The sequence below is a fragment of the Phaenicophaeus curvirostris genome, chromosome 7, assembly GCF_032191515.1.
Source record: "Phaenicophaeus curvirostris isolate KB17595 chromosome 7, BPBGC_Pcur_1.0, whole genome shotgun sequence".
NCBI classification, from domain to species: domain Eukaryota; kingdom Metazoa; phylum Chordata; class Aves; order Cuculiformes; family Cuculidae; genus Phaenicophaeus; species Phaenicophaeus curvirostris.
Window position 1 is genome coordinate 36,656,067 of NC_091398.1, and position 19,104 is coordinate 36,675,170.

Here is a 19,104-nt window from a genome sequence, read left to right on the forward strand (position 1 = left end):
TTAAAAATTTCCAACTGATTTTGTTGCCTGTAAAACATTTTAAATTCAAGAGTTTCAACACAAATCTAATAGGAAACAGAAACGTTGCTACAACATTTTTGAATTTTAAATAAGAAATGGTATTGAAAAATGTAATGGATAAGTCAGTTTTAAAATACCGTGTTGGACGTTAACAATAAACGAGTTTTAATGGTGCTGCTTTCTTGCCTGAAGATAAATATGAGCTGATTCACATCAACTGAGTACAAAAGGGGATCAGATGCCTTTGTGAGGGACACAGCAGCAAAACAGTCCAATAGGAGAAGACAGGAAGAAAAAGAATACAGGGCAGAAACACAGAAGAATTGTTATAAAAAGCTGAACACTCTTCATTTGAATTCTTGAATAAAGAACTCTGAATGAAAAGCTGGGAACAACTCTAGTAAGTACTTGCCATTGGAAAAAAAGTTTGTGGATTTTTTTTGTTTTTTTTTTTTAAAGAAAAAAAAAACATCAGAAAAGTTTCTCTCTGGAGTCAGTTCAATACTGGTCTGAGCTTGCTGGAACCCAAAGACCTCTCAGCTGCTCTTTTCACTTCTGAAAAGACAGAAGTAAATAATTTCACTTGTTATAGCACTCCTAGTCTAGCTCCTGAATCTCTCTAACATGAAAGAAAGGAAAGGGCTACAGGTCATGCAATTTTATATATTTTCTGCTAGCCTGGTTATTTAGTCTTCTGCCGCCTTGATTTGCCTACTTCAATCTTAACATGTCTTTAATGAAGAATCAAATGATTTGATTTGCAGTTTTTCTTCTGTTTGTTACTATTCTTCCCGTCGTGACTCTTTGACACAAACATCAATGGACTGATGGCCTATTTGCTCCATCTTTGACTCCTTTCTTTAACTGAAAGCAAAGGAAAAATCTTACACAGAAGCAACACTAATAAAGCAGCAAAGTAAAGCTTTGTAAACTCTACGGGTATTTTTTTCTTTCACTTGTTCAATTTTTTGCTATTCCATTCATCTTCCCCAATCACACATGCACACACACGTCTTTTATCTGCATTTGTGTAACAAACAACCCTTTATTTCTTGAGAAAGATGCACCTTACTTTTTGCTGGTTTTCCCCCTTTTGAATTATCCCCTGATTTCCAGACTAGGCAGTTAAACAGAGAGGTGAGGCCATGGAGCACAAGGTTAATGAACTACATACTTTGGGACAAGAAGAGTTTCCCTTCCCCACAGTGTAAAATACTCATTTCGTGGCAGAAAGGTATTTGTTCTTTCCCACCCTTCAGATATGGGTGTAGCTCATCCCTTACTGAATGAATTTTCTGAATGCACCTACTGAAGACAGAGTGCAGAGTTCTAACGTTACGGTAAGGCTATATTGTCTTATTGTCTCTGCAGATGAGGGTCTTGCTATCTGCAGTTTTCCGTATGCTAAAATTTATCAGAACAAGGTGTAATCCCCAAATTTTGAATGCTGTAAGACATACTCATCTATGTTTTCCCTTCACATTTTTTTTTTATCTTTTAAAAGTCTGTTCGCTTCACAATTTTAAATGGAAAAGAAGGGCTAACAAAAGGATGGACAGTGAGAAAAAAAACCCTGATGCCTGCCATATCATCACCCTTTTTCTTCTCTTCTGGGAAATACCAGTCTCAGTGTTAACCCCTTGCTAAATACAGAAGATACAGTTGTAAACAAAAGATTTCTTTCAAAACCCAAACACCTTTCTGTATTTGACCCCAGCACTATTTGATATCTAAAAAGACTGAAAAGCAGGACAGAATTCAAGAAGACAGCATGGATTGAACTGACATAGCTTTTGTTAGTACAGCTCCCTGAGGCAGACTTTGTGTGTGGAAAAGCAGGTATATAGGGATTAACCTCTACATCCCCAGCCAGAGCACTTGGTCTGCCTGCAACCTATGTGTGCAGTAGGTAAACAGAATTCAACAGAACTGTTGAAGGAAACACTATGATAAATTAAATGTTTTATCTCTGTTCAGAAGCAACGTCAGATCTGATTCTTTGTAATCTTTCTCAGGCTTTTCATCCAGCCAAGAGAGCACAAATATTCCCTTCTTAAAATGAAAGTGATAAACATGCAGCTCCAGAATACTGAACTCTTGGAAGTGTTCATTACTTTTGCTCATTCAGCTGTGGTACATGACATTGTCTTCCTCCAGTGCAAGTCTCTGCATTTTCATCCTTTCAGTATGTTTTTAGCTTCACTATGCTACAGACAATTAGATACAATAAACCTAACGCATGCAAATCCAGTGGTCTCATTTAGGAAAATGAAGTGGTACTCTACCCATTTGAAAACCAAAGGGTAGCTTCAAAACTGGAAAAATCAGCCCTGCTACAGTCCATAAATAAACCACAAAAGAACTGTACTCTGTCAATCATAATCATCTAGGGAGAAATGAGATGGAAGCTTATCTAAGAACACACAGGACCTCACTTTGATTCTGTTATAATAACATTCTGAATGGTGCAACACACATGTTGCAATGACTCGGGCTTAAGAAAGCCAAATCAAACTTAAAAGCTGTTTCTTATCAGTTGTGTGAGATGCTGGTGAAACAGCTGTCTGAAACAATCTAGATTCAGTCTTACAGAAAGCCACTGAGGATTCAATATCCAGAATTCCTCATTTAAGACTTTGGAAGAAAAATCAACTTAATGGGTTGAGCCAGTAGTAATATTATGCAGAATTTCAAGACTTACCTTAATTTTCTTTTGTTAAACAACCAAACAACAATCCAACAAACGAGAACCCCAGTGAGTTTTTGGGATATAGTCACAAGAAACAGAGCAGACGGAGATTACCTCTGAGTCACCAATCCTAAGACTGACTAATAAGGAATTTCACAAAGTATGCAAGGCATCTTTATAATAGTCATGCCAAAAACCAACCAAGATGAAGAATGGCATAGTAACATTGCAAATAATCATTATATGTTGGAAAGCATTTTCACAAGGACAGAGACATATGCACTATCAAACCAGTATCTTCAAACAGAGACTCTCCTGGGGGCACTATTCAAGATGGATGGGAACTGGAGATCACTGTCCCATTTTGAATCTGTCTCTTTGAAAATCTACTCCTACTAGCTTCCTTATTGCATTTCAAAAGATCATTTAAAGTATTATTAAAGTATTATGAAAGTATTATTAAAAAGTATTATGAATGTCCAAATATTTACTGTTTACTACTGTAACTTCAATTATATATTACTCAAAAAGTACTGTTGAGTCACAGGTATTCGTGCCTCAAATTAAAATCTTCTGGATTTCATTCTTTTAGGGACAAACCAGAAGACCATCAAAATTAACAGGAATATTTCAATTGATTTAGAATCAGGATTTTATTGAAGACCAACAGAAAATATGACTATATAACCTCCCTCTGAGTTGATGTTAGGTTACAATATATAAGTGTTAATAGCCATGTAAGGCAGGAATTGCTAGTTTTGTGTTAATGACATCCATAACTATGCCAAAAATGCTCTGAGGCAACGAGGACAATCTAATGCTAGATTTAAACAAGTTGAATGCATGTGGTTTGGAACAGTTCATATAATTTTCTGGCTCTTCATCAAAAAGGGAAAGGAAGACTACAAGTCTTATTTTATTTTTATTCCATACAGCATAACTTCCTAAAGGAAAAGAACCTGGTTTTGAATTTGACCTGTGTTTTGATTGCAGGCTATTAGTGAACTATTAATGGAAGCTGGGTTGCCAGTCAGCCATTAATTATAAACATGTATTAATTCAAGATGGTGATCTTGAAGCTAGCTCTGATGTTCCCAGGAATATCTATTGATCCTTGGAAGCCTAAGTGAAGTGCTAGCAGGAGACAAACACTTAACACCCTCTTCACGCTTTTTACAAAAAGTCAAAATAGTACAAAACTACACGCTTGTGACAGTGGTAAGATACTGGGGCTTGTTTCAATTCATAATTTGTAATTTGTTGGGCTACAAAACCTGCAATCTACTATTACAAAAACAACATACAAGCAAAAAAGTACAAAAATGCTTTTTATCCCAGACTTTAATTGAAATACAATGGTAATCAGGAAACTAAGATACACTTATCCATCTGCCCTTTAAAAATGTATAACAGATATTGCAGTCGTGGGAAGATACTGAAAATTATCAATATAATAAAAATGCTTCTGTAGGCATTTTCTGCCTAGCCATAAAAATTTACAACCAGCAGTGAAATAATTAAAAAGCTTTTTTGATCTTTCTCTAATAAAAACATACCCTCCTGAAAACTCTGCCATGTCATAATCCTTTGCCCCGCTAGTAAAACTGGAGCATTATTGAAATTATAGGTTCAAATTATTACCAGTCACCAGTGAAAAACAATATTCTTTTATTTGTCCTTTCTTCAGCACCTAAGTGGTAGCCATGGGTCATTTGAAATACTTTTTAGTGGTACTATATCAGCAGAAAATCTTGGTATTTTTATTGCTGCTTTTCTGGCTCCTGATGAGAAATCAGATGTAGCCAAGCAGACAAGTACCCATCTCAGACAAACAAAGAGCTGACACTTGGAAGGGCAGGGAGAGTGGGTGCTCTCTGATGACAAAGGGTGCTTAGATTTATTTTTATTCAAAGTGAGAAGCCTTGTACAGCATACTAATGTTTTCTAATACATCTATTTCGGTGACATCACTTCTTCCCTAACAGTGCAAACAGTTGTAGAATAGCTGTAAAGTACTTTGTAGCAGTATAACTATTTTATAAATACATATAGATAGATATTCAGCCAAGACGGTGCAGTAATAAAGCTTCCATTTACTGTATTGTTGCTAGAGCATAGTGTAAGTACATATAAAAGTCGGCACTGTAAACACATTGCATACAATTTACTCCCACATAAGCAGAAAACATGAATGGGCTTGTTATGTAGGACAAGTTTTCTGATGTTGTTCCACTCTAAATTCTTAATTTTTTTGATACAGAAAGAGTTACTGCTACACAGGATAGCTTTATTAATACCTCATCATGAAACACTAAAACACAGCTGTATTAATTCAATAATTAAAGACTAGACAGTAGAAATAGGTGAGCTTTTCACCACAGAATGATGAGAATTCAGGTAAATTAATTGCCAAATTGAGCATTTTAAGTACTGAAGATCTCACAAAAATACGCATCACATGCACTTCTGAGCCTGGAATTGAACATCAGAAAAACATCCTAATACTTTCCTACTTCTCATACACATAAGAGATCCCATTCTATGATTTCTAGAAACATTTAAAATTCAAGCTGGCTAAGAATGCATTCCAATTGTCTGACCACCTTAGGTTTAGCCTCAATTAGAGTAGAAATAGTTTTAGAGTACTTAATAATCTTCTGTGGAAAGGATTTTTATTCCCCTGAAGTATGGCAAGAACCGAGTAGCTCTTTTACTGTGAAGTCTGGTTTCCTGTGTCTCAATATTAGTCATTACAGATGTTACTGTAAGATATAATTTTAGATAAGGTATTACAGCTGCTTTTCATTTCCTTTTTAGTTACTCATGCAGTATTTGATACCTACCTAAGAGGCTCTGTTCAATGCATGTTCCATTTATCAATGACTTTCCTTCTGGACAAGCACATGTTGCACCAGAAGGGTTAAGTAAACAAATGAATTCACATGTCAGGTCCAAGCATGGATTAGGCACTGTTTAAAAAGACAAAATATTAAAAATGTCATTTTTTTCCCCAGATTTGCCCTGTGTTCTGAAACTAGGGAAAAATAAACTATCAGATAAAAAAATTCTGATACATTTCCAGTTTGCAGAATATCTACGGCCTGAAGTCCGTGAACACACTCATTCAAATGGCTGTGCAAGACTCACAACCAGGACAGAATTTATTCCAGTAACAAAAAATATATTGGTAATTCACAGTAAAAACCCTCATCTGCTTCTGGCTCCAGGTATTTGCATTCAGCTCTCATCTGATTTTTTTCATACCTCATTTACAGTATGGGTACAGAAGGCAATCATTTGTCCAATGGCCTTTCAAATGAGAGAAAATGCATCAAAAAAAACCTAAATTACACTTAGATAAAGAAACACAACTAAATCTATTTTCAGTTTGTGCAATCAGGCTTTGGTGTATATTTAAACAACTTATTTACCCACCTCCCCCAGCGTGAACTTGCTCAATATTAGCTTGAAAGTCATTATGCTTACTCACAGTCCATTTGTTTGTAGCGGTGAAAAATCAAGGCACTTTTTGCTTTATCAACATCCACATTTAGATATTCTACAAGGCTTCTGCCAAATTTGTGTACTCTAAATGCACCGTTTTTAGGACCTGCTCCATAGATGTAATCCTCAAAAACGTCAATTCTATGTGGATGCAGTAAACCTTTAATAAAAATAAATAATAAATGCATACATTTATTCAGCTGAAATAATAAACAACTTTGATTTAATAATATCTTCAATTGTATTATTGCAATTACCACCCAAGATATTATTCAGATCGCTTTTTTTGTACCCACAAAGACTGACTGTTACAAAGTTTCTTAACAGGAACTCTTCCCATAGTACAAGCACCTAAAATCGCAAGCTCTGTATTAGCTTTCCACAAAATTCATCCTCAGAAAGCAGTTGAACATTCAAAATTAGGGAAATCCCACAGTAACAACTAGCTAATTAGAACACACCTACCTGGAACAATTTAACTAGAAGTATGTGACAAGAAAGAAACAGATTATTTTGCTGTATATAAACTATTTTGACAGAACATTACCTTAGTTCCTTAACAAGTCTGAAATGCTAGTTTTAATTTCTCACATATTTTAATTCATAATTATATTAAAGTAAGGCAAAATAAAATGCTAAGCCTCTACCCATTACTTATTTTTAAGAGCTGTCAATTAGATTACAAACTTGGATTTCCTGTGCACAACTGGCTGTAGAATTTCACATATTTACCCACGTAATGAGGCCATAGCTTCTGAGTAAAACTTCTTTAATAGAGATAAATCTCTGTTGATTTGAAGCCATAAGGAAACAGAACTTAACATTCCTTCTGATACCTTGTTCCTACTATTATCCTCTTTTACAGTAAAAATGGTTTTATATTTCACTTGGATATATCCAGTTTCAATTATCAGCCTTTACTTGCTCCTACTCTTTTTCCACTCTATTTATATTTAGTACTTAGAATTTATTTCAATAAAAATATTTATTAATTGTAATGCACTACTTTATACTATTTTAATTAAATGGGATGAAGTTTTTAGTCTTACTGCAAAGTAATTTCTATTTTCCTTTGGTCCTAATTCTCTAATTTTTCCCTAGTTAAGAAAAATGTCAATAGGAGACAGAGGCGACATTGTTTTATTGATCTTGCATTTAAGTATTTAATGCTATGTATGGAAGCAAAAAAGTCTCTACATTCCACTTTCCCCTTTTTCCTTGGTTTGGCACAGTTTAGCATAGTCTTTTCATGCTAGAAAATATTTTGAAAGTCATCAACTTATGTTCCTTCTATTCTGTAGCACTGTTGTGCTTTTCCCTTGAAGAATAACCTCACATTTATTCTTCAAATACAACTGACTACTGAGACACAAAAACACAATCTAGGATACTCAGCCAATCTTTGGATCAGTCACAAACACTGAAGACAAGCACTAAGTATGTATTTTTTAATAGATTACAGACCTGCCACTGTGAGGCGCAAGCAAAGTTCCATGGATATTGATCCTAATTGTGAAATAAAATGCTATTAAACCAGAATAAGATTATTTAAATCTGGTCCTGCTTAATTTGGATTATGGGATTTTTTTCCTAGTATCTTTCAGAAACTCAGGGTGAATTCTAAATCGTTGGTTAAAACACTCAGTAGCACTAGATGTAATACCATCCTAATGAAACTGCATTGCCTACCTACTAAGATATCACACTAAAAAGCCTGCTTTCAAATTCTCAGTATTTTTTTAAAATGATTTTTCTCTTTTCTATTCAAATTTCATAAATTGTTACATATATTATGAAATTGTTGAAAAGCCAGCATGCAATTCTACAAAAACAAAGCCTGCTAAACTAGAATCTCTTTCCTTATTATGAGAAGGACTTTCCTCATTCACATTCTGTTAGCAGAACTCTGTGATTACTTACTGGCCTGAAAGCCAAACCCATTATTTTCCCCAGAACTGATTCAGGTCAAGTGTTCTATAAACTATACAATTCGTGTGCTGTGCAGACAGCTCTAATGTCCAACTAGTCAAGATCCTCCTGTTGCTATGCAAGTCCAAGTGAGGACAAGCATAAATATTAATCACAACATTATTTGGTAATACCTAAGCTATTGATTAGTTAAGAATCTTGGAGATTTGCATGTACCACTGAATCTTTGTTCCCTTAAAGTAGCTTTATTAGCTTATCTTAAAGCTTAAGTATCTATTGATTTAGATAACAATCGAAGTATTACGTAACAAAAGCAATGAGTTACTTAATAATCTCTATGTATTTTACATAGCTTCTCTGAATAGTGAAGCTTCAGCCAAATAAAATAAAATAAACCAGAAAACATTATAAAAAAACTCTCCATACCTTGTTTAGTGCTCACAGACACAACTGAATCGGAACCATCAAAGAGAACGCTGCCAATAACAGATAATTCAAAATCAGCCCAAAACAAACGCTGACTGAAATGATCAACTACGAGACCTACAAAGAAAACAAATTGCAAACAGGTATATAAAACCTGAAAAAAACACCTTAATATTTTTATGGAACCGTACATTTTTATTCCGCTGCTATTCTTGTGAACACAAAATATGGTGACAATGAAAAAGCATAACTCGAAACTAAGGAGAAAAAATATAACACCTCCTGCTTAAAACTTCCCCTTGAGGCAACCATGTTCTTTTACTTTCTTTAACTTACTCTTCCAAGGTCGCTGCCTTTTCAAAACTATTATCCTCAGCAGGAAGGGATATATGCCAGGTGGGAATTAAATATGGAATCTAATCCTCTAATTTGTTCTATCAACAAAGATCTATTATGCCAATAGATTTCTAAGCAGTAGCACCAGTGTGACCACGCGTTAAAAACAAGGCATTCAGACTTCATAGAGTCTTCCTACCTGCCCTATTTCCACAAGAGCATAATTAGTGGGGGGTTTTATGCTGTCATCAATACTTCACATGTAGTAACTATTACAGATTTAAAAGTCAGATTATTTTAATTAAATTAGTGTCGCAAGACTTAAGCAGCAATACTGACAAATGTATATATTCACGTATATATGAAAAGAAATCACAAGAGCGAATGACCATGAGCACAAAAGAAACTATAAGATAGATAACATTGTGACTACCCAGCCTCCAGGTAATAAGTGAGTAGTTAAACTAAGCAGTCCATGTTTCAGTAGATGATGATTAATATGGCATTTTAGGTCATGTCAAAAGCTTCAGTAAGAAAAAGGTATTTGAAGCATAACATAATTTAATTCTGAGCTTTTGAAGTTGTGGTATATTTTTAACAAGAATGGAAAAAAATATTGTACTTCCTACTTATGTAAGTAGGTAAGTCAGAAAAAATACATCAAAAGAAATTATACATAACAGCAAAAATTCTCCTTTTAAGGTCATAAATTAATCACCTACAGATAGGTGAGAATAAGGGAAAGAAGTCTGATGCATAGAACAGTAAAATATATTTACATTTGCAACTCCATTAAAAAATCCCTAAACCCCTCTTTCAAAGAAACACTGGTATTCAGGCATACAGCTAAACAGAATCACTCTGGTGAAAGTTAATCACAATGTGTCAACTTTCTGTGATACATGGTACTTGTAAGGGAGAATATTTTAGAAGCAGTCCCCAGTCTCCGGCTTTAAATTACTTGCATTTTAATAAGAATATTTAAATAGTAAATAATAAATAAATAGCATTCTCAATGTATCTGTCACTGTACCAGAGATAACACCATGTAAAAAGGTACTTATTTTTGTTTTATGCAGATAGCAGTCCTGTGATAATAATTTTTATGTAAATCCTGTGAAGTCAAGCCCAAACCCTCAAACTCTCACTCTCCTTTACTTGAAATAGGAAAAGCATATTTAGGAATAAATTTAAGAGCAGTGGAACACAGATGTTCAGTAAAATCTTAAATTTCATCTAAAGAACTCTTGTAAAGTCTCATTTGGGAGGAAGTATTAAAGACAGAGGAATTATTGGCTTGGAGTCTTTTTTTTCTCCATTTCCTCTACAAAGACATGGGTATGTGCGAAGCATCTTTCAAAAAAATTAAAAGATTCTACAGTTCTCTACCTTCTACCATAGAACAAAGGAAGAGAAGCACATAAAAATGCCATACAACTGTTTTCAGGCAGTAGGTACAGGAGAATGCAATACTGTGGCAAAGTATTTGCGAAATTCCCTCTTTGCAAAGCCAGCTCGCTTTTGGTAATTCTGCTAATTTTCTTAATTTCTATTTTATTCGTCCTTGTAAGGAGACAAAGTTCTGGTTGAGTGTCTACGTGAAACTTCTTTATATAAAATACATCAAGAAAAAATTTATGAAGTAAATCTCTTGCAGTTCTGCTTCTTGTCAGGGAAGAAGTAAATACTTGCATTTTCACACAGGTTTGACATCATTATTACCTACAAAACTCAATAAGTTCAGTAATCCAATACTGATGGCAGGGGGAGGGGTTTAAATACCCTTTAATGACCAAGGAAGTGGTGTCTCTGTAGGATGTAAACTTGGCAATCAACCAGACCGACAATAAGAGATAACAATGCACAATTCCAGTAATTAGAACTAAATATAATTGTTTGCATATCTGATATGTTCACAATGTTTTATATAAGAAGTTCAGGAATGAATATGCAACAACTGTGACAAACAAAATTCTGTTCTCTTTCAGTCTGAATAATCAGAAGCTTCTTACTGAATTTAGTATTGACTATGTAGTATTTATTATTATTGTTTTGCTTCTTACTTACCTAAGGACCATAAGGTTCCTCTCCTCAAAGAGGAATATGTAATTTCCTAAGTTGCTATATTGCAATCTAGTCATGTCAATAAAGAAGGTTTCCTTTAATGGATGAGTGTAATCTGCATACACAACATCATAAACCCACCTTAGCATGGGACTTAACAGTCTGTTAAAATATTATTACTTGTTGCTGTGATAGCGGCAGCTTCTGAGATGTTTAGATATTCACATAGCACGCTCTTGAAAAAAAAGCCTGTGTTTCAAGTTACATGCACCAAAGTTGGACAACCCCTAATTTGCAATGCAATAATAACAAATTATCATTGCAAGCCTACAGAAACATCAAACATTGCATGAGAAAAAGAGGTCATGAACAAGTCATTTGAGGTTTCAAGAGAGGATGCTGCTATTTAAGAGAGACACAATTCATTCTGGATTTATTATTTCCTTTATCATAAAAATTACTTTTATCCTGCCAATGCAGTCCTAATGATAATTCACAAGATCTCAGACAGGCTTCAATATAGTTCTGTAAAATACTGAGATGATTATGTTGTTGCTTCTTTGAATACCTAAACCTTGGTTTGTACTATTTTGCAGTGAAACTAGAATAGGCGGTGATATTTCATATGCATTCTTAAAAAATGTGTCTTAACACTAACTGGTGTTCTCTTACTTGATTTTTCTTGTTCAGTGTTATTGAACAAATTACATTTTAACTGATTATAGTCCTTTGCATCCACTTTATAAAATCATCATATTAAGGTCTGTTACAAAAGTTTAAGTCATATTAAGATGTATCATTTGAAAGCAAAGCTAAGAATCTGATTAGTAGCTGCATATGAATAACCAGAATACATTTTTTAAAAAAATATATTTTTTTTTGCAAAATTAGAAACTGGAATTCAGTCAGCAAATCTACACTGAGTTAGCAAGCACCATGAAATTAAGGAAAATGGCTAAGTTGTATACCTGTAGGTCTCTGCAGATTCTTTTGAACCAATATCCTTCTCAGAGTACCATCCATAGAGGATTCCTCTATGTGAGAGCGATCCCCAATAACTGTCCAGTACATCATCCTAAAAGTATTAAACATGAAATATAAGCTGGACGCCTATACAGAACCTCAAACTTACTTTGGCAAAGTAAGCAAGAAAGTTAAGTGAATGACCTGGAAAAGCATGGACATTTGTAGAAATCATTCTCTTACTCAACTTTGCATTTTTGTTTGAATTATCAAAACAGAATAATGTTGAAACACACATACCCCTTTTTAGGATTTACAGCAATTGCATACGGTTCTCCAGCCATGCTTGTAAGGAGTCTTGTACAGTTAGGTCCGTTCAATTGACCTACATTGATGGAGTATCTCAGACTAGTCCAATGAGTTGTGTAGTAGGTAAACCAATGCATTCTGGAGTGATCAGTCCAGTAAATATTTCCAGCAACCCAGTCAACAGCAACGCCCCTAGGTCTTTTGAATTCTGGACACTAAAAGAAACAGATGTCAAAGTCAGATTTTATGGAAATGATCATCCACAGTAGCTGCACAGCCAGAGATTTATGAAACTTTTTACAGTCAAGTAACTTCTACCTTTAATATGGTGAAATATTTAAAAACACTGCATTGGAAAGACAAATTCCCCTTGCAGGTTATAAACTCGACATGATCTGCTCATAGCTCTACGCAATGCAGATGAACAAGTCAATGGTTCAAAACTGTTTTCTCACATCTAAGGTTACATATATTTTTTTAAAAAAGGCACTTAGGCATGAACTACTTCAAGTATTGATACTGAAGCAAATAAATTTTACCGACTGTATTTCAAAAGGAAAGAAAAAGGAAGAATTAAGACCATATGTCTATCATACTCCAAGCAGAGCTATGGAATTATGTCCCATCCCAAATTTCACTGAAAATGGTGCTCAAGACCATCCTGAGGTACAGCTACTCAGCAATTTGGCAAGGATAAATAAAATCACTTAGAAAACCGCACAAAATTACCTGTGCATTCTGACCAATACTAACACGCAATAATAAGGAAATATTAAAAATGCTTCTCTTCCTATGCTGTTAACTGTTACAGCATTCCACCACACACTAAAACTAGTGTTAGTGCAATATTCAGCTTAACATATATGAGGCTTGACTGACTACAAATTTAAAATTATAAAATCCAGTATATCTGTTATGATTTTAGAGCTATGAATACAGTTTAGATCCCAAAAAGGGGTCCTAGGGATAGTTTACATTTCAAATAGGAGATATATTTGACAGTTTTTGTTCACAATTTAGCTTGATATCATTATAGGCAAACACACAATCGTGTGTGTATTTAGCTCATGCAAATCTTGGAATTTTGAGGATATGCTGCATTTTTTTGACAAATGCAGTAATGAACGCTACTATGTTAACTAAAAATCAGGAAAGAAAACCTAAACTAACTCATTTTCCTCAGGTGTCAGAGTTCCCTAATACCACAAGAGATTTGTAGACTATTTTTGTCATAAAATAAAGGTCATTTCATTCTCTAGGTAAAATAATAGGACCACCGGGGTGACTATGGTTGGCTCATTGTCCAGAAACATTTAGTTCAGCAAAAATGTCATTGAATGCATGTTCTAAAGATATATATAAGCCTGATTTTCTATTTAGATGAATATTAAAGTAGCAAAATCAATCACTGCATGTACAAAACAGTATGTCTTTTAAACTAGAGTAATTTTTTTAAAGTTGAAAAAATAAATGCATCATAACTCTTCATTATAAAATAATAAGGCAGTGTATGCTTCCAGAAATACCATAAAAATAAACTACTTTGTTCAAGAAATGTAGCATTTGCATGCAAGAACTTCTTTTTTAATTTGTTATATTGTCCAAGAAGCATGTAAAGAATAAGACACCCCAAAATCTGGATATTTACTGATAAGATTCATCATATTTTTAATCCAAACTCCTTTTAATTCTGATTCATATCAGGTATCAGTGTTAAGAAGCCTCTCATACCTGGAGATCTCCACTTACTACTTTGTGGACTGTCAGGATTAACAGCACCGTCCTACAAGACTGGAAACAAATATTCTTTTAAAAGGAGAGGAGCTATTGTGGACAGCACAGTTCCTTGCCTTTCTTCAGAATGTTCAAGAACCACTGTTTATGGTAAGACTGCTTTTTTTCTGGAACCTGGTAAGCACATGATGTGAGTTACCATGCAGAGCGAGGTGTGGTTCCAAAAAAGCCAATAGTAGAAGCAGAGGAGACAATGGGAAATTGCAAAAAGATTCTAGATCAAGGCTAAGGTGCTTAATAACAAGGGCCCTTTCTCATTCTTCTCAGATATACAGAAATGAAATTCGATTAATGCTGGGGGCATGTGAAAGATCAAATGAACAAAGGGATAACCAAATTGGAAGCCATCTGGTCTAAGAGATGCAAAAAAGAGAATAAAAAGCACTAGCTGATGCCAAGGCCGTGTAATTCTCAGTTGTGTTCATTAAGTTTCAGCCTAGCTACATCATATTTCTCATGCCTTATGCATCTTCTTGTACTGTCTTGGAAAATTACTTACTGTAAATGAGCTTTTACCTAATAGCTTATTTGGATTATGTTAATTTTAAAGAACGATTTTGCATACAGAATAAGTATGAAGATACAGGAACAAAATCACATGAAGATTTTCAACAGTTATTTTAGCCCACTTTGATGCTAAATATGTACTTCAACTTATTAGCAAAACTGGGGTTTGAAGCCTAATCACCTTCTGCAGTACAGCAGCTTCTGCACAACTGCTGAGCAGGCCAGCTCATCAACTTTTGATCAGAACTGCTGCCTAAAGGGAACGGGAAGGAGAAGGGGAAAGGGAAAGGAGAGGGGAAGGGGAAAAAAGAAGCTGCAGTAACAGCTGGAATTTGGAAACCATTATAATATAATGGCAGATTTCAGAAAAATGTTGAGCTTGACTGGAGAAAATGTGTTAGACATGCAGCAGGAACCTTGCAATGCTTAGACTTTTTACACCAGAAGACTAAATTATAACTCTAATTTATATCACAAGCACATGGGAAGCAATAGTTACTTTATTTTCTTTACAGGTATTTTTGGCATTGCTGTGGAATAAAGTAAACCAATGATTTAGTATTGCTTAAAATATTATCATTAAAATTAATACATTATCAGAACTGTAAAAATAAATGGGAAACAATAATACAAGAAAATGTTTAGACTTCTCGCTGAAACAGAATATTATCCTTGAGCAGCCCAGTAGGTAGAACAGTTCACCAAACTATTTGCATTTCATAAGTAAGAACATTTAAAAATGTCAAGCAGATGATACCAGACAGAAAGGTCCTCCTAACTACATAATTAAACATCATCCATACAGTGCTATAGCTTTAGGGCAAAATCATAAGGTAATACTATTACCTTTAAGTACACTAAAACATTTGGATGACAAGTGCAACTGAAAAAGAAGCAGAAAACCTATTGGAAGCATACTGGGTAAATGAGTGAACAGCTGAAAGGAGCAGTGCAGATGTTCCTTAAATATTTCTTGGGTCTGAATACCTACTATCATCAGCAAGCACTCATACAGGAGCTCTGCCGTAATAACGGTATCATGGTGTGTACCTAGACATTTCAAAGAATGGATCTGAGCAGGAAATGCTTAAAAATAATATCCCTCTGTCCTCGGAAAGCATCTTTTCCATAATTAACACAGCATGAGGCAAAAAATACCCAGGTTGGTTAGATTAACAGAATAAAATTTTATAGAATTTACACAGTGTCTGCAACTTCAGGTAAACACTAAATCAACTGCCTAATTCATGTAGTGTGTACTAACAGAATATATTTAGGCTATAATCTGTTTTACCTGAGGTTCATAGAAACTGTAAGAGTTTGGTCAACTCATACAAGGCATGGTTTTCAAATAAGAAATCTCATATTTTTAGTAAATGAGATATATCGGGTTCTCAGATTTTTCAAAAAAAAAAAAAAAGTGTATTGAGAGAAAACAGTTTCGAAATTGTTTCCATTTGCAGTGATGCACTGAATTTCACTATGGGGGAACATATTCCTCGATGTATCACATGAGTGGTTAAAGGCCCTTGTTAAGGTCTCAAAACAGTGGGGCTGGAGCAACCTGCTAATATATTGACAGAACCTACATTTTTTCTTCCTACATGGTACAATTATTTTAATGCTCAGCTTTGCGTTCTCTTCCATGAAAACCTGCACTTGAGTTTAAGTGGTACACCACTGTGGGTTTAATATTATTCTCAGAAAACTTGTAAATCTCTCTCAAAGGATTATGCCAGTAAAGAGCTCCACCAGTTGTCACCAATTCACTTGTAATGTCTTAACTTGATTAGAATGCAACCCTCTCCTGCATCTGCCAATAAACTCTGAAGAGCTGATATTTACTATTTTCTTTAATGCTTCAATTTGTTCTAAGCTAAACCCCTTTTCACAAAAAAATATGAGAGATACTTAAAACCATTCTCTGAGGAAGGCTCTTGAAATGCTAATTCCATGGAGCAATTTTAGTTGAGATGGATTTTTGCATTAATGCAATTACCTGAAAATGCAGGTGACTTTGTTCAAGTTTACCGTCCTGATTTACATCTCAAAGTCTAGATATAAAATTCATAATGTAACCTCTGAAAACTTATCCATTAAAAAACTTGGGTTAACATTAAGGAGTTCTCATGTTTTTTGAAACCAAATTTAAGTGACAATATTAAAGTTACACTATAAAGCCAATTAACTTAGTGATCATCATTTTTATATATATGCCATATATTTATATAAAAGGCAATAATATTTGAGTATTAATGAGACAATGCTGTGAAAATATTCTGAATATTTCAGTATTTCAGAAAAAAATAGTAATTCTAAGAACATTTTATCTTTATTTGGTTAAACAGGGAAATAATGATAAATCAGCTATGAAAATTTCAACCCCTGATTTATGAAGAAGTCTCAAGGAAGCCTATGTTCAAGTTTATGGATCTGTGAGAAAACATAGATCCACTGGAGAGGTTGTGGGTCAGTAGGTTACACTTATCCTATCAGAAAGCATTTGCATATTAAAAAAAAAAATAACTAAGAAGAAAACACTCCAAGACTCTGAATTTCACAAGACTTTACAAATTCATTATTTTTCAACAATGACCTTGATACAGAGCTGTTTCTCAGGATTTCTTAGGCACAGGTATCTGCCATATTTAAATAAGAAAAATGCCACAGCAGAATTACTCCACGTCTTGAATACATACTTAGGTTCTCAACATATCCTTCCCCTCAACTCAATTGATAAAATTAACCTACTGGAAATGCTAGGAATAGTTTTCTACTTCAGATCTGCTTTACATGCACTTCCTGTCAACAAATTTTAGACCCTCTTCTGCTGGGCAGATGGAAGAGTTGTTTTGCAACCATTCTTCCCATATCTTTGCTGTGACAGACATAAGGTATCATCAGTGTCCGATGGTGTCTACATCTCCAGGTTTTTTGCCCTCCTAATATTAAAGGTCAGGAATGCTGTTCATTTGTAAAGAAAATATCCTTGGACGAAAGGTACTTAGAGAAGTGGTTTCAGATGTGTTGGGGCTGAATGACAGGTGAAAGATTAGCCTACTCTTGCTACTGCTGTTTATTCTACCGGGTGTATAGAAGTGTTCATGTGATGTACGAGCTCATCCCTGTAACCTCCTCTAAATTTAAGGAAACAGCTAGACGGGTGTGATTTCTGACCTGATTTATTACTGGCCAAGAAAAAACTAACAACTCTTCCCTGACATCACATTTAAAGCAAAGTAAAAATAAAAAGAATTTATACCATTATGGAAACTGATGCAAACACGATATTGTTACCTTCAATTTAGCACTAACATTTCCTTAAAAATTCTGCAGAAATATTTTTGGCAAAATCAGTATCAATCTGCATTTACTTTATTTTCTAGTAAAGACCACTTGAAATTGCCCTAGGTAATAAAAATCCACATTCCCAATGTGCAGTGTGAAATGACATTTGTACTTATTCTAAAGAAGATATTATGCATTTCAACATATAAAGAACTAAATACTTACTGTTCTAATTTTAAAATGTTTGTCATAGCTTTGCCAATATTATTGCTTATATGGCCACTACAGAAATCAGGCCTGTCCTTGTCCTATCTACGTCTTCTGTTTTCCAAGGATCTGAAATTCATGCCTTTCTTTAATCCATATGATGCTTATATATGTCTATTATATCCCCCCTTTTTTCTCTTAAAATAAAAAGTCTTGATGGTATACAATCTTTTCAAGCCTCTAACATACTAAGTATTTCTCTTTAGAAAACTTCTTAAAATACTATAGAATACTATAAAGACTCACCCACGTTTGTCACAGTCTTAAATGGAAAGTAGACATTAGTGGACACACATACCAATTGAGTAAAATCATTCTCAGACAGACAATTTACTAAATCAGCACATGTTATTATAGACAGTCAGAAAAGAAAAGTAAATAAAAAGAAACCTGTATCATGTAATCTTTGATTTTCATCACTTACTATCAACCCACTGTTACTTTGCCTTCTCCCTCTGTCGTGAAGTTTTCTGTAGAAAATCCCTCCTGGATTAAACTGAGTACTCCAAACAATCATGTCCCCTTGAAAATATGCATCTATTCCAGTTATCCTTGAATTATGTTCAATATGTGATATTTGCTGTCGAGCATCACTGTAGTTGAATGGATATGCAAAACCCAGGATGTCAGTGTCATTAGCAACATATAGAACTTGATCTTCAGAGCCTAGGGATTATTATAATGAAACAAAAATAAGGTAAATGTTAACTAATACAAAATCAGTATTTTTCACCCAAGTAGATATTTCGTGTTTATTTGATATAATTTCTTATGTTAAAATTGTTTTTAGTTGTTGGAGACCGCAAAATCACTCACTCTGGGCAATAAATGCAACTCTTCGTATTCTGATAGCAATATATATTACATCAAAGCTCTCCAAGATCACATTGAGACAACTAAGACTATATTTTAGGACATATACAATATAAGAATTTGAAACCTTTAAGATGTATACAAAAATAGATGATATGAAATGAGTCCCTATGAATGGCTACATATTTTTATAG

General features: G+C 34.3%; 1 protein-coding gene across 1 annotated transcript in view; it reads right to left on the reverse strand.

Moving 5' to 3' along the window:
* The window catches only part of LRP1B (LDL receptor related protein 1B), a 699,724-nt gene that overhangs the window by 40,337 nt on the left and 640,283 nt on the right, over positions 1-19,104 (reverse strand). The window contains exons 77-82 of the mRNA XM_069861579.1: positions 18,522-18,763; positions 12,233-12,456; positions 11,938-12,044; positions 8,570-8,686; positions 6,201-6,374; positions 5,554-5,679 (exon numbers count right to left, since the gene is read on the reverse strand). Of these exons, the coding sequence (XP_069717680.1) occupies positions 5,554-5,679; positions 6,201-6,374; positions 8,570-8,686; positions 11,938-12,044; positions 12,233-12,456; positions 18,522-18,763 (990 nt within the window). The remainder of the gene's footprint in view (positions 1-5,553; positions 5,680-6,200; positions 6,375-8,569; positions 8,687-11,937; positions 12,045-12,232; positions 12,457-18,521; positions 18,764-19,104) is intronic.